This window comes from Acipenser ruthenus, chromosome 25, assembly GCF_902713425.1.
Source record: "Acipenser ruthenus chromosome 25, fAciRut3.2 maternal haplotype, whole genome shotgun sequence".
NCBI classification, from domain to species: domain Eukaryota; kingdom Metazoa; phylum Chordata; class Actinopteri; order Acipenseriformes; family Acipenseridae; genus Acipenser; species Acipenser ruthenus.
In genome coordinates this window covers 23,863,760-23,881,064 of record NC_081213.1, presented here as the reverse complement: position 1 = coordinate 23,881,064, position 17,305 = coordinate 23,863,760, and the positions used below count along the sequence as shown (strand labels likewise).

General features: G+C 35.2%; 1 protein-coding gene across 5 annotated transcripts in view; it reads right to left on the bottom strand.

Annotated features, from left to right (window-relative positions):
• Positions 1-1,056: 1,056 nt before the first annotated feature.
• Positions 1,057-17,305, bottom strand: part of LOC117413947 (bis(5'-adenosyl)-triphosphatase-like) — a 225,890-nt gene continuing 209,641 nt past the window's right edge. For all 5 annotated transcript variants that reach the window (XM_058999716.1, XM_058999719.1, XM_058999717.1 and 2 more), the window contains one exon: positions 1,057-4,467. In XM_058999716.1, the coding sequence (XP_058855699.1) occupies positions 4,366-4,467 (102 nt within the window). In that variant the 3' untranslated portion in view covers positions 1,057-4,365. The remainder of the gene's footprint in view (positions 4,468-17,305) is intronic.

Below are 17,305 nucleotides of genomic sequence, written 5' to 3'. Positions count from 1 at the left end.
ACGCAACATGGAAAATCTCAATAGGCATAAATAATAATAATACAGTCAATACAAACAATGTGTTTGCACTGTAAAGTACGGAGGACTAGGAGATAATATTTGTATGAAAGCACAGTCCTTTTACAGTACTTTGTTACGGAGTGTAACGTTAACAGCCTTTAATGAGCTGCTCATTCTGTTCAAGTCTTGTAAGCCTATTATTGACTGTAAACTTCATAGGAAAAGACTACATTAAGAGTTTAGCAGATTAGTCAAAATGTCGTTTCTATTCATTCACCCTCTGAATCAAAACTATTTTTTTTCTTTTAAGTGTTTATTTACAGCGGCCTCTGGTACAATAAAAGTGATTGATTATACCATTATTCCACTGACCTCATAATCTTCTGAAATATGTAAGTGTCATTAAGGTCTATAGCCAAGCCAGTAAGGCAATTAAACCATATATCAGTAAATAATGGTTCTTGCAATATTCTTATCGCGATTGCTGTCTGAACCTTCTAATTTATATTCACTAGCATATCCAATTTATTTTAAAAACTTGTTAAATAGCTAATTATATGAAATTTGTTTTAAAGATTTAATTTAAGCTATTCATACTTGCTATTACAATGAGAGAGAAAAAGAGAACAATAGTGAATTATATTCTGTGCAGAAAGCAAATGTGGCCTTATTGTTTTGCCCTGCAGGTATTGTACATACCGGTAAGCTTAATAGTACATGTCTAAATGTAAGCCTTTATCTCTGTAAAGCCATATTTTATAGTTTTCATCCTTGGACTTCATGATACAAGTATCATAGGTTTTAGCTACTACGCAGTCAACATCATTTTTCAACGGTCAGTATCTGCAGCGAACAATTGTAACTCTAAAAGGATTTCTGAAATGGTGCAAAATTGAAAACAATTAATAGTATCCTTAATCCAGTAAAACAGGATTTCTTTTGAGGCAACTTAATTTCGCTAATGGCCTTCAAGGTCCATTTTTGCTGCAATAAATGTTTGCGCTTCTTTTTCTTTTAATGTACGGCACATGCATGAATAATATATTTCACGGCACATTAACTTTGCAGATTTTTAATAAACGTGAAAATAGCAAACATTTCTTGCTCGTGAAATGTTCTTGTTTTATAGTGATTGTAAATGATCACATTTACTTTGGTACTTTGTTTAGTTTAGTTCCCTACTGAAATTCAATTCAGTGATGTATAGATTAATTTATTTGAATAATGTTTGTACAGAATGAAATATTGAATATTGTAATATTATTTTAATCATTGTATTTATTACATATATGTAATTGTTATCAGTAAAATGTATTTTAATGCATTTCGTAAGCTCACTTTTCATCAGTATCCATACAAATACATTAAAAACATTTGAAAATGCTTTTTTTTATTGTTGTCAGTGGATTCTAAAAGAAAATGTTACCATGGCGATATTTGACAGTGTTGTTTTTAAAACCACGCCATGTCATCGACATCATCATCTCTGGATCAAACACGCTGTACCTGGCAGTTTGATAAGATATTAAACAGCTTTGCTCTTTCACTGCACAGGGCAAAGCTGTCATCACTTTTATCCTGAGATGCTGCAAATTGGCTGGTGTTGGCAAGAATACTGTGTTTATTATACAGTAAACTGTATTCACATTGAGGAACAATGGCATAGGCTACAAGAATACAAGGCGGCACGGTGCAGATAGGTTTTACGTGAGCTTCCTTGCAAAAGCTCTGGAAATGCACCTCAATAAAGATTAATGAACCAATCCACCACCAATGCCATTCCTAAGACTCTCAAACAGGTTATTATACTGAATAGGGAGATGGACTGCAATGTAAACGATTGTCCAATGACTAATACGTTGACACAAACAATGTTACTAGTTCTGACCTATTATTCAATACTATTAAATATTCAACAGCGCTACATTTAGAAATATTAAAAGAAACGTAATAAATGAAATCACAAAGTGTGAACTAGAAGTCTTTAAAGGCCCTCGGAGGTAAAAGACTAGTGCATTGATTTACCAAGACACCTCATGCTGCATCTCTGCTGCCTACTTTTGATATAATCTTGTATTATACAGTAAACACAGTTTATACAGAGCGGCAGGAGGGTGTACTTGGTTAAACATCATGATTTAGTGAATAGTGAAGTCTTGAAACCCAGAGATGACATTTTACCACAAAACCCATTGAAATATTAATCCTTCATTGTTTATCCTCTAACTATCAACCTGCTTCGAAGATTATGAAATACTAGCAAAAAAAAATAAATCAGACATCCTGCAGTTTAAATATTACAATGCAGACATTTCCCAATGCATTTTACTGTCTACCTTGCCAAGCAGATAACTAAACATCCTAATAAACCATTCCTGGAAGAAGCACCTGCATAGCTGATAAACTTCAGAGGGCTGGATAACAAGCATTGTACTGTTGATTCTACAAGCACCACTGCACCTGTGGTTATTCAGCATCCATGAACTTCTATTACATTCCAACTGGGTCTCTGAAATCCCTTTCAGCTATTTTCTAACAAATGCATTGCTGCTAAGAACACAAATCACAGAGAGTGAAACCTGTTACAACGCCTCTTTCTAATCTCTACCACCCTTGTTATCTCCTTTACCACAATACATTTGATTTAATGAGCCTTGCAATATTCCCTTAGCAGCTGCTGTATTTTATGAGCCACATGCTATAATGCTACCTTGATTAGGTTCATCCAATTTGCATGGCCGAGAAGCACATATATTTATAACCACTTTTTCCAAGAATTGTGACAAGTTCCTAAACCACAATTTTAATCCTCTTAATGTCCATTAATACATACCTGTTTTTTTCCTGTGCTCTCACAGTTTTGTTGCTTATGAGTTATGACCAGTAATTCATGTATAATTCATGTATGAAGCACTGGAAGATATGTCTGGATTAGATTTATACAACATGTACTGTATGTTGATATATTTTATTTGCTAAATGCAGTGGAGATTAAAACAAAAACTAAACAGAACCGCGCATAAGTGCAAAAGCCAAAAACCAAGGATATGGACCAAATGTTTATGCAGCTAACGTTACCTGAAATGATGTGTGCTTTTCAAAATATTTGAAACGGATTAATTCAGAGGAAGGATTAGTTGTGATGTGCACATGAACAGTAACAAGTCCCTTGCTACCTATTAAAATCGTATGTGAGTAAGTTCTGGAAACACAGCATTATTAGTGTTTTAGAATATTGTTTTAACCAATGTTAAGCCAAAGTTTACAACAACCTGTCTCCATCAATCACTTCAGACAGCTACAAAACACAGTGAACAAACAACTGTATGGCTTTAAATATAAACTGTCAGTCACACTGATAGAAACTCAATTCTGATGGAACCTAAAGTATAATAAATGTTACACCCAACAGCTTTATATTTGTCACATACAATGAAAAGGAAGCTTGGCTGAAGTTTTCTGCTCTTGCATAACTGGATCACACCAATTCAGATTCCTGAATTTCCTCGTAGCAAATAAATACACAACAGGAAGGGTGCATTAGTGTCTACATTGCAATACTTAACAGTTCTCAAAACACAATATTCTCAAAACTGGGAGGATGTCTTGACATGATTAAAAATACAGATTTCATCTTGAAGAAAAAAACATATTTTTGATAGATATGATTTATGGAAGTGCAGAGCCACAACATGATTTCCATATCTATTAACACATAAAGGTCCAACCATCCAGTAATTTATCATTATTTTATTTTTATTGTAATTTATCAATGTGATTTATTACTTTGAAGGGTTGATGTTACTCGTATAAAGAAGACATATAGCTTGACTATATCATTTTTTTATCACAATCTGAAATATTTAGGTGGGAAAAATATTTAATGTGTTTCAGAATATTCTGTATATTTTAGAATGTATTTTACAGAAAAAAATAAAATAAACTGTTTCTAGACAATTCCAATTGTTGATAAAAACAGACATTGAGGAACAAACAAAACACACACACACAAACAACAAAAAAAACAACACATTATTTAAATGCAACAATTTGGTGGGCTGTCATTCTTTTCTATTCTAAGTATAGGGTGTGGTAATTTGAACACCGGGATTTTTCATAAGGAAAATTTCTTGAAATAAATTGGACACATTATGAGGAAATATTATGCAATATTATGACACTAATGCATATATTCAGTAGTTTGTGACTGGTTCGAGGAGTCAAATTCAGATGTCTTAGACATTTAATAGCCAGCAAAGAAAATTGTTGAATTACAGTGTGATTTGAATCATGCATGGTGTAGTACGATTTGTATACAGCAGTTCACTGTATAATGCTTTCAGCTTCAACCTACTCAGGTGAAATCTAGTTAAAATATTTCCTCAGATCATCCGCTTCCGCTGCCATTTCCTCTTCTGATCTCCACTTGGCAGGAATGTCCTCCGCTTCTTTATCATTCTTTTGGAGCTGTATAAAGATACACAACGTAACAGAGTGTAGTATTTTACATTGTCATTTGTCATCAAGCCTGGCATAAGCTGTACTAATTAATTCCCACCATGATCAGTAAAAGCATTTTGTATGTGCATGCAATTTCACAGTGAGTAGGGGAAAAATAACACAAATAATAGCAAATAAATGATACAGTCCCCATCTGACACAGTAACTCCATTGAAACAGAGATGATTGTGCTAATTCTAAAACCAATTTGTTCACACACATTTATTTTATTTTACTTGTTTACATTTTGCAGTGTGTGTCTTTTTTGGGGGATTATTTGCTGAACTCCCTGTGTTAGCATTAGTACATATAACAGTAATCTTAGGAAAAGAGTTGCATAACATTCATTGAAAAACCATTTTGATTTAGAAGGGTGTCCTCATGAATAAAAGGCCATGGTTTTTAACATTTGAGGTGGAGCATGGCATTGTTTCTTTTACTTTTTCCTTGTTTGACAGTGTATTGTCCGTGAAATCAATAAAGACCTGGAGTGCAAACTAAAGTGTTGTAGTTTTTCTGCTGTCTTATTAGTTTTGCGTAATCCTTGTCTGCCGCAAGCATAAGAGTAAATCAATGTTGCTGTTGAAATATTGGCCATTTTTGAGGGAGTGTACTGGAACAAGAAAACCAGATCTTCTTCGTTCATCTTTTTAGGGGCTCACCTCTCTTAGTATTCTTTTTTTGTGTTTTGTTTGGGCATCTCTAAGGTGAATTACCAGCAATGTAACTGTTTCCTGTTTTTGATATAGGCTGGCTCTATATTATGTAAAATGTATTTATTATCATAAAAGTCTGCAGCTGATAAACTGTAGTACATTTTAGATTTAAAATGCATGGTCCCACCATATATTAAATAGAGACATTGGTCAAGCCAGATGTTCTGGATAGATTATATGTCCAGTCACATATGACTTGTCCTGATTGAGCTGAGGTCATATTAAGTACTAACGGGAGGTCTACCCACTATTGATTTTTATGTAAACTGCAGAAGCACAGGCAAATTTAAAAAAAACAAAAAAAAACACTATGGCAGCACTGGGATTCTTGTGTATTCTCATGTATTACAGCAAAACCAGTAGAGATGTGACCTGTCAAAGCTACTGGAGGGCTAAGAAGAAAAATATCTGAATAAACCAGTCGATAATGGGCAAGAGTAAATACTGAAGGCAGTGAACATTGAACATGCTGTAAATTCTTCTTGAGCAGAGACTACAAACAAAATTACAAAAATCACTATTTTAATTTTGTTGCCAGAAAAAAGTAAGTAAATAATAGACTTTAAAGATACAAATACATGTTTATTTAGTTTAATAACAAAGGGTTCGTGTCCTGCCGGTGATGCTAGTGTATATAATGACATTCCAATCCGTATAAAAATTATACTTAACTTTTTCTCGCTGTAGCTTAATATTGTTGTGAAGAACTTGTTTGGCTAAATTCAATTTCTATTCACAGACCAAATGGCATTTTTGTTGTATAAATAATTAGAATATATAATGCATGAGTTATAGGGGAAACTAAATACACTTACTAAAACAGTAATATGACAAATATATCTTAAATATCATGAAACACACCAGGGGAGCAAGAAGAGGGAGACGATGAAGGTATTGCCAAACTGTTACAAGGAGAATCATGCCGAGGAACCAAGAAACCCCTTTGCTTATCATTAAGAAATGATATCTTATATCTTACTTAACTGGTGATCTGCAAGAAAGCTGACATTAAGTGCATATAGAAAGAGCAATTTCCCACTTCTAACAATTTATGCAGGAGCATTACAATGCATCAGCAATCATGGAGGAAAAACATCCATTGTGACATGTTCTTCCTGTGGCATTATTTTCCATTATCGAGATTGTAAAATAGTTACTCTTAGTATGTTAATGAATTGTAGCTGACAAAGAAGGAAATTGAAGCAGACAAAGATTCAAATTTTGATACGGTTTTAATATTAATTTGGCAGTGGCCGTGGATGCAAAGCAAATGCAAATACGGTTATACTTCTTTCCTTTAATATACAGAGGGCTTTGTGCAGGAGCACCACCAAAACCAAGTCATTTGACTAACGAAGATGATGTATTATGTTTCATCTCTAATAGTATTAATCACAGTTCCTGAGGCCTCAATGCATTATCAAAGACATGATTTTGCCCATTATGCATTTTCTTCTCCCAAGGGAAATTACTGCTTTTTGACCCTGGTGTCTTTTTTTCTGTAAAACCCAATAAATTATTATCGGTCTACCAAACATATAGATATGCAAATTTATAACACACTTGGGGGGGGGTCAAAAAACAGTGTTATTGTATCGAACTCGCGGTATAGTAATGACAGCTTTAGTAGCAAGGGATTTTCAAATGAAATCTGTTAATAAAATCAATCCATTAATAATAGATAAGGTAGTTAATGAACGCATTTCTTGTTAAAAAGCTTAATTGTCGCAGGTCACGTACATCACTTCCTGTCTCAACGACTAGCTAAGGGAACTTATTAATCAAAATGCATGTTAAACGATCCAGAAAAAAAGAATGGAAGCATAATTTGCTGTTATGGAAACTAGTAGCGTATAGGAAGACGGCTCTTGTCTCTTGTACATTGTCATCCAGAATGTACATTTATTTAGAACACTTCATATATAAAATGCGGGTTTACGATTATCTGGCGTGCGGGTAAAAATAGGACGCTACGGATTAAAAAAAAAAAAAAAAAACACTAGTCATGTACCCTCATTCTGGGGGATATTTTGACACAGCTTACTGTATACAACTCTTTTAATGTGCATTTTACATCTTTTTTTTTGGTTGGGGCGGGGAGTAAGCCATCTAGGTAGACTTGGTTGAAATTTACTTTCTGATGTTGACATCTACTTTTAGTATTTTAGTATGTACGATTGTAGGCTATAAATAAATACGTTTCAAGTGCCATTTGTGTTTGTAGTTTTTCGTTATTATACATGCATACCATGTAGGAGGAGGCTTGGTAGTCCAGTGGTTATAGAAAGGGGCTTGTTACCAGAAGGTACCCAGTTCAATCCCAGCTCAGCCACTGACTCACTGTGTGTGACACTGAGCAAGTCACTTAACCTCCTTGTGCTCCGTTCTTCGGATGAGACGTAAAACAAACAAGGTCCTATTGGAAGTGACTCTGCAGCAGCATAGTTCACCCCCTCGTCTCTGTAAGTCGCTTTGGATAAAAGCGTCTGCTAAATGATTAAATAATATATGTAACACTGCATTATATATTTATTACACTTTTAAAATTACGAGAGAACTCCCTAACCCAATACACAATTTGTTTATAATTGTTTGGTGACTTTCTCTAATCATGTTGAATGCATTTTCTCTTATAGGCTACTCTTTGTTCGCCTCCGTGATAAATAAACTCAACATTATTAGAAGTAGCCAGTGAACACTTACAGTATTATAAGAACATTTTACATGCATACCGACATGTGAAGGTGAAAGTGTACACTGCACATACAGTGTGGGGGGAGTCTGACAACATTACACATACATTTAGGCAAAATCCATGTCAATGATCTGTTGCCTATAAGGAAACTTTATTGAAATATCTAGCATGCCATTTTCCATACCAAGATTTCATTATATACTCTTGGGTTTTTATTTGTATAATTCAAATAAAATCTACAGTAGAGGTCAGTTATCATATAATGTCCGTATCCAGAGTTCAGATTCTCAGGCTACAGTTGCATTGATAATTCCTGTAACATTACACTAAGAGCAAATAACTATATATAATTTTAGCAATACAACAAATGTTCCATAAGGCTGAAAATGGTTAAAACAAGTGAATAAATCTCATACATAACCACAAGTATAGAAAAGGCTTAAATATTTTCATAACTACAAATATTGAATTATCTAGGTAGTCTCTAAAAGACAATAACCATGGTCTAGCTGTGGTCTCTCTATTATCGGTGTCACAGCCACGGTCTGTTACACTTCTGTTTCAAGGTGAGTTATATACTCTTTCGTTAATTAAAACAGTCCTTTTCCAAGTGCAAACTAACTCCTGATAAATTATGACAATTAACACGGATGTCCTTTTAAATTCCGACGCAAACAAAAGAAATAGTCCCAAGAAGCACTGCTCATTAAGATATTAACATTATTTTTGTAAATCAACATAATTTCAGAAATCACATTAGCACGATTATTTGATAATGAAATAGGCATACCGACCGCTTGAAAATGCTTCATACCGATTTGTTGATTAACACTGGAGTTATCATTTATGACCTTTTGAAAATCCTGCCCTTGGTGTCATCTTACAGATAAGACTTGAATACAAGAAACTACTTTTTCCTCAAAGCATCATCAAAGCATTACTTTATGTGTCATATGATATTGTCTGACATCTTCCCTCATACTGTAAAACCTAATATTGTCAAGGTGTTTAACGTAGCTACACCCTTTTAGCCAGAGGCAAAATATGGGCCTATTAAACCATGTACCATACAACCAAATGCCATCTTTGTCCCAGTTTTATTACACTACTACAAACAATGCAAACACAACTTTACATAATAAGACTGTTAGTTCATTGTTGTGAATGGGCTTGCCATAGTGTAGGTTTGTAATAGGAACTCTTCTTGGTTGGTTGTGGAAAGTAATGGGACAATGAAAGATGGATTATTAACAATCTACTAAGAGATTATTAACAACCTATCCTTTAAAGGGTTAGAAAAGAAAAATGTATCAACTGGATAATAAAGCCTAAATCACAAAGCTTTTAGTCATGAGTGAAAATGACAAGCCTAGGCTCTCCATGGATTACAGTGTGTTGCTAAGCAAACACACTTTTTATAGCACCAGTAGCCAATACATCTTTGTTTATCACATACTAGTTCTTTTTTTTTTTTGGATGAATAGAAATGGGTACTTATATCATACCTCTCTCCCAAAGCACAGCATTACTGATAGAAAGGACCCCAGGCTTTGAGATAAAATAAACCCCAGTCTTACACTTCAAGTTTCTGTTCCCACCAAACGAAATACTGTCAGCCTGAATTATTCAAAACTGAAGAAATACCTGCAATGTTCTATCTTCAATAGCATTCATTTTCTGGCGAAGGCCTCTTGTGTTGGAATGCCAATGAGCCTGACAGAACAACTTTATGCTATTTTACAAAAGCTGTTACATTTTCTGTTGAATCGTTATCACCACTTCGTTTGGGGGTTGGGAGAATATCACATTTTGTTCTGGAGGATATGTTATTCGACATGTTGTTGAGCTGGAGGATATGTTCTTTGACATGTTGTTAGCTGGTCATCCTGACATTGATTAGTACTTGCTTGTATTGTGTGACTTGGACTAAAGGTCAGATATTTCTTACACAGACACATGAACAGAATAAAGTTAAGTGTAATACTAAATCAGTGCTGTATGACCCATTTTGGTGTCTAACTGTAGCCGCAGTACAGGTAGTGTTACAGTCAACTATATCTGTTTTAGCTTAAGGAAAGCTAAATAGACACAATCAATTATTGTTTTCTGAATGGTACCATATAATGTACAAGTCACAATACCATATATAGCAACAGACACATCACTTCACACCTCACCTCTTACAATTTGGCTGTACGAGACAAAAGGCCAAATTCGCAAAGCTTTTTATATCAAATAGTGCCAATGAACATTTTGAATAAAGGGCTTTGAGAATCAAGACAATAATGTAGTACCTTGCATTGTAATGGTATTAAGAATACTAGTGCTGGATGCAAACAAGAGCAGTGTCTGCACCACACGCGTCTTCATGCAGCTGTGTTTGTGATAAAAGCAAATCATTAAAAAGGTGAAAGATGTCTACTGTCAGGAGCATGGCTTGTTTTTTTAACAGGCTATTCCATTGCAGGCTACATCTGCAGCCAGGTGTTTAGCGTGCCTGTGCTGCCAGCCTCCTGTCATCATTAATCACCCTACAGCAGGACACTTAGAGTTGGCAGCATCAATGCTACTGTAACAGGAGGCAGGTGACAAAGTCATGCTAACAATGTGCCTGTGACAGTAAAAATAAAGAAGCCACTCTTTTCTACATCTTTGCCTGTCCTTCACCCTCTCAATTCATTTTGACATGCTGTCACCTCAAACTAACCCATGAAAACTGCAGTACACTGTTAAACAGGAAGTTAATTACTATATATATATATATATATATATATATATATATATATATATATATAGTGCATTAGTTCAGTACATGGCTGCAGGATTGAATGCCTTCAAATCAGATATAATCTCAATGTCAGTTTAGTTTTTAAAGTGGAACGTGTTTGTATGTGTTAAACGTCAAAAGAAATTGGTTAATGCTGGACTAATACTGCTTTGTTGTGATTCAGTTAATACCTAAAGAATGTACATTAAACATAAATAAATAAATACAATACAAATAAATACAATTACAAAGAGACTTAAAGATGTTATCTTGTCACTACTAATAACAGTATAACAGATCATTCAGACAATTCCGATCTGCATGTGTTTTATAAATTGACCCTAGAATCTCCTGGCAATGCACTCGGCAATTCAAATTACTAAGCTTATGTTAAAACCAATAGCAGGCAATTAGATTATTTATGCATTTATAACAGACAACGGTGTAATACAATGCAATACGGTGTAATAAAACATTTAACTGTAGCATTACAAAACATCATATAAGTACATAATAACAGCAAAATGGTCACTCTAGTGCACTGGGGTTTGAGATCTGTCCTCTAAATCACTTCAGGAAGAGCAATAAAAAAATAAAATAAAACATAACAACAAGTGGTCCAGCTATTCTGTTCTGTACCACATCATGGATCCTTATTCTTGTGTTACCTGTTTGAGTATACTTTCCAACATTTGGAAACTGTTCAGCGGGACGCTTGTCCCCGGGGGGGGGGGGGGTTTATACGCATCATACACATGGGAGGGGTCATACACAAAAAACACTCTATCATATAATAGACGTATCCCCTCAACTCAACACCACACGACCTGCCTGACACCATGACACAATGAAGCGTTCTTACCTTTGTATACCGGTAAGTTAGTGATCAGCAGATGTGTCAGCCGCACAATGCGCACAGCATGTGGTTTTCACTAACTCTGCTGTGCAGAATAAATGAATTTTTTTCTATGGGTAAATATCGGGACTTTCTTCCTATGCATCGGGACGCGGGACATTTGCTAGGAAATCGGGACTGTCCCGACCATATAGGAACTGTTGGCATGTATGCTAGAGCGGCCATTTTGAAAAGCCTTGAAACAGACTTTAAAATTCTAAGTGTAAAAAGTTATCAGGATATTAACAATGAAAAGAAAAATGACAGATATGTTATTTAAACAGTTGTAGCAACACGTGGGGATGTGTAACGCTATAATGCATTGGAACCCCGCTACACACTCTTTAATATACTGTAGCTTCAAATTACATTTCCAATACCGTACAGTTTTTTTTTTTGTAAGAAATCCTTCTTTCTTAACACAGTTTCTCAAACAAGCTGCTTTGACCAAAGCTCAGAAGCAGCTTGTTATTTCAGCTGCCAGTCAAAGTTTCTTTATAGTAATTAGAGTCCGTGTCATCACGTGCACACCTATTCTGTATTTCCAGCAAGACAAACGGATGCTTGATTAATAGTAGGTGTTCAGTAGATGCCACTGGCTCTCCCTAACTTCCTGCTCTTGGTATGATTGTTGGTTTTTACACCTTGGCCGGCCCTAATTGATCATAGCAGTTACTAGTCTTTCCTCAATGTCCCTTATTTCAGTCAGGTCAGACAGGCAGTGTAGAGAGGAATTATATTGTCACTTTCACTCTCCAGTGACAGAAAGAAAACAGGACTCCACTTTGCTCCTGCCCTCTAGCAACACACAAAGCAACTGGCTTAATAAATGAAGAAGAAATTATAGGCCTACATGTTTCTCTTGAAAATTACATCCATCCTGTAAAACAGCAGTAAGTAAAACAGTAATGGATAACGCAGGTACATTGCCTACTTTTTACTAAACATTATGTACAATGCAGGATTCAACATTGTAGGAATTTTTGGGGAATAGATACATGAATAGATTTAACACAGTTCTCCCAATCATATACTATGCTGAATGAATGTATAAATAATGTAACAGACATGTATTAAATGTCCTTGTTTTGTATTTTGAAATATATTTAAAGGGTTGCCTCACTTTAACGTGTGAATGTCAATTGATAAAGTAAAATAATTAAATAACACTGTAATCATTATTTACATACATTTTCCTAATAGTGTAATTTTCTTGTCATTCTCACTATTGATCAGAACACACTGTGGAATCATTTGATAACAGCATAAAAACCAACCACAGATATACTTCTAAAAATATTTTGCTCTGGTCTTTGGACTTTGACCAACAGAAGAACAGAAGAAATGCTTTCTTGCAGACATCTGTCTACTGCTATTACTAATGTACCCTTAAATTGTCCAGTCACGTCACAAATCATGCAGTTTGACTACTTTTGCCACAAGTAAATGTATGCAATTATAAAAAATATCAACCGAGAACTTCACTGGAATATAATAAATTGCTTGGCTCTTTGACATTTTACAAAACACTCAAGTAATGAGAAAAAGAAAAAATAAGTTATCTGCCTCTGGAAGTCATAACCTTGACTTATTTTAATAGCTTTTAAATGTAATGCTCTAGGTCATCATATAATCATGTCTGTACAAAAGAATTTAAAAAGACAAGCGTGAGGATCCTTTGTGCTCCTACAGATACTGAGAGTTTGCCTTTCCTAGGAGAATTATTCATTGTTCATAACCATTACTGGCACTAAAGGAAGGAAACATTATAAAACCAGAAACATTATAAAACTTCAGAAAAGTCTGGCAGGGAATAACAAGGCTATGGACTGGAGAAGAGAGCTATAGTGGAAAATCATTGACCCGAGGGAAGACTATTGTTACTGACAAAGCTGGATAATAAATACGACTTTCTATATTTTGTTTAAATATAGCTGATAAAGCATACGTAAATAAATATTAACATATATTTTGATTAAATATAGCTGATACAGCATAAGTAAATAAATAAGTGTTTGGATAATGTATAAAGGATAATGTTTCTATCCTCATTACTTGAATTTTTTTTTTTTTTACTAAGCTTTGTGTCTTCTGTATAAAAAGAGTTTTCCCTTTCCACTGGCATTTACTGTTTGTTGCTTGGAAACCAAAAGTCACTGTACATGCAGCTGTGACGTAACAACAGACCGCCCACTGACTTTCCCCTGCCACTCCCCTGCCGCGTTCGGTGTGAACAGTGGTCTGCGGCGACTGCAGAGCAGCGTGCAAGGAGGCGGCATGCACGTCGCGTCCGGTATGATCGCTCCTTTACACTCAGATGAAAACATGTCTGAACAGAATAAACAGAAACACAAACCGTTTAAATTCTAGGATTAACAATTACATGGTAAGCGCTTGCTTTTGATGTGGTATGAAGTCAACTTTATTTAATGATGAATTCCACACTAGTTCATGTTAAATTCCATATCAACATGAATGCATTGTGATTAGGGTTGGGCTCTCCTGATCAAACAGGTTTCATTATACTGTATGAACAATATGGGCTTCCATTGTAATCTGCATACATATCAACAATTAAAAATAAAATGGTGGGTGAGTTTGTCTCCTAGAAACATGACAGTCAAGCCATCTAGCAAACACCTCGTTTGGCCCAAGTTTAACATTCCTATCTTGCAACACAACACTCTTTTGCCACGCAACTGGTAGAATGCTTGTTACAAGTGGGATATCTCTGTCACCACTCATGTGCTTGACTCCATAATCATGTAAGTTCACTGGCTGTGTTAAATGCACTTTTCCTTTTTTTTCACTGCTCTCTATGTGCAACATCTTTTAATCAGTATACATAATTACCTACCACAATCTGGCATGCCAGACTTATCGGGCATTAGTCTAATTAACTTCAGCTTGATAATAATGTTTCTTTTTTATATATTTATTTAGTAGAATGCAAAGAGGTAACAGACAATTCTGGTACAGTATTCTTGGCTCCTTCAGATAACCTTTTTCATCTGATTTATTGTTCTTTAGGCAAGGAATTTAAAAAATAAAATTATCCAGAAAACTTTACAGTTTAAGACCTTCCTTTAGGACATGCCCTAAGATTGACCTTAGACTCAGAAAAGTACATGAACATCAATCACTTATGAAACAATGCTTAAAGTCATTCCAGTTAAAGAAAAAAAAAAAAAGCTTGCACAATTATGATTCAAGCTAATAAATCTCTTAAATGCAATGCCCCCTACAATGTTACCAGGTGCTTGAAAAGGATCTTACTGAATACATGGATGTTAAACAATCTTATTGAAACCTGTGAAATAGCCAGAATCATAGTTTTTACAAGAATACAATTCGCCAACCCGTTGGTTAAGAGCACTGCAAATCTATAGTAGTCAATGGCCTCCCAATAGCACAAAAGAATACATGCATGAACTATTCAAAATGGGAACATATAAATACACCTTTTAAATCTTCACCCACCACATCATTTGTTTTGTAATGGTCTGTATCATTAGTCATTGCCCAAATCATAAAATGTGCACATTTTTACAAAGTTTAGGAGAACATGTGTGTAATATGTAAAAAGATTATGTGTTATATACAGTCTATTATTATTTGTTTATTTAGCAGACGCCTTTATCCAAGGCGACTTACAGAGACTAGGGTGTGTGAACTCTGCATCAGCTGCAGAGTCACTTACAATTATGTCTGTCCCGAAAGACAGAGCACAAGGAGGTTAAGTGACTTGCTCAGGGTCACACAATGAGTCAGTGGCTGAGGTGGGATTTGAACCGGGGACCTCCTGGTTACAAGCGCTTTTCTTTAACCACTGGACCACATAGCCTCCTATAATACACTATTGTGTTTTTGCTAGGGTAGTAGATGTTCAACAAAGGATTACACAGCAGTCCGTGTTATAATTTGAAAATTGTGTTATATGGATTTGACTACAACTGTCAAATAAATAAGTGCATTGCTGTTTAAACAAATATAGATGTGCAGATTGAGGTTCCCTATTTTCAACAGCTGTAGCACGGGCAGCTAAAATGAAATATGTTCAGACAACCAAATCTGTGGCACGTTTAAAAAGCAGTCAGCCAAGACGTTTTATACCAACTATTCAAAGGCAGGCCCCACACTACGTTTCTGGCTGAAACCACCAGTCTATATCAGAACGAATATACCATGCCACCCTACCTGTCTGGAAGAGCACTTTTGAAATCAATATTAGCACAAGAAAATCTATCTGGAAATGGGCACCTTAATCTCTGCAAAAAAAGTCTCTTTGCAGCAGTGAAAGAAATGTTGCTCAAGTTGATTCCCAAAGGTCCAATTATATTGGCACTGTAGGGAGAACTCTCTTGTATTATTATTAATTAATTTCTTAGCAGACACCCTTATCCAGGGCGACTTACAATTGTTACAAGATATCACATTATTTTTACATACAATTACATTATTTTTACACATGTTTTTTACATACAATTACCCATTTATACAGTTGGGTTTTTACTGGAGCAATCTAGGTAAAGTACCTTGCTCAAGGGTACAGCAGTAGTGTCCCCCACCTGGGATTGAACCCACAACCCTCCGGTCAAGAGTCCAGAGCCCTAACTACTACTCCACACTGCTGCAACTGTCTAAAACGATTATTGGGTATATTAGCCATTTGTGATAAAAAACAACTTACACATACCTTGTATATAACTTCTGAAGTGTAGGCTGCCTCAGTACATGCTGTTTTAGAGACGCAGCACACAATCACAGTCAATCATTTACTAACAAATATCAAATCAAATTTTAAGTGTTACAAAGGACACATTCCAAAATAACGTTACCACCATTGTCAGTTACAATTGAGTTTTAACAGATCATAGACAACTTGTTTATAACCGGTCTATGTAAAGACTGTTCTTTGTTGTTTGAGGACCTGTCAACAACAGCAATTGTATTCTTAATTAAAATGTGTTATGCGATGGTATTTATACTACTGTGAATTAAGCATACCCACAGATTATGCTGCATTAGTAATTTTGGCAATGTATAAAAAATGTACCGGTGTCATACATTTTTTTTCCCCCCAACAGAGCTTCTAAAAAAGTATATGCAGCAAAATTATTTGTTTTTGTTTTATTTCCAGATGGGAACCTGCTTTTCAGAATAATTTCAATAGTATTCCATCTCCTTTTCTTTGACATAAGCTGTGCCTGCTAGCAATCTGACCCTGCTAACCCAGAAGAAAAAGAAGCCTTGAAAACTGAAATATAAACAGATTGCCTCTTTTTTTTAGTATCCAAGTAAATAAACTTGTCTAAGCTACGAATTACTAAAACAGAAAAAAAGTACATCATAAAAATAATTCAAGCTCTTTGCAAGCCTTTGACAGCTTGTCGAAAGCCTATCAAATCCCCAGTGTGCTGATTAAGCCCATGTGGAATGTAATGTGTACTCATTAGGAGGTAGTCATATAGAAAGAATCTATCTGCTCTTTCTTTCTATTTGGTTTACCCATCTGACTGTATCTCTGAAACTAGATGCTGTAGTATAATTAAAGCATACAAGGTCAACAAACAGAACAGCATGTTTTATTTTCAATTGCCACACCAACTAAAAGATGCAATATCTTAAAAGAATTGTGCTAGATAGCTCATCAACGTGATTCATCCAAAACAATTTAACACAATGTAATGGGTAGGGATGTTGTGGTAGGTAGGCAACAGTCCCAGGGTCAT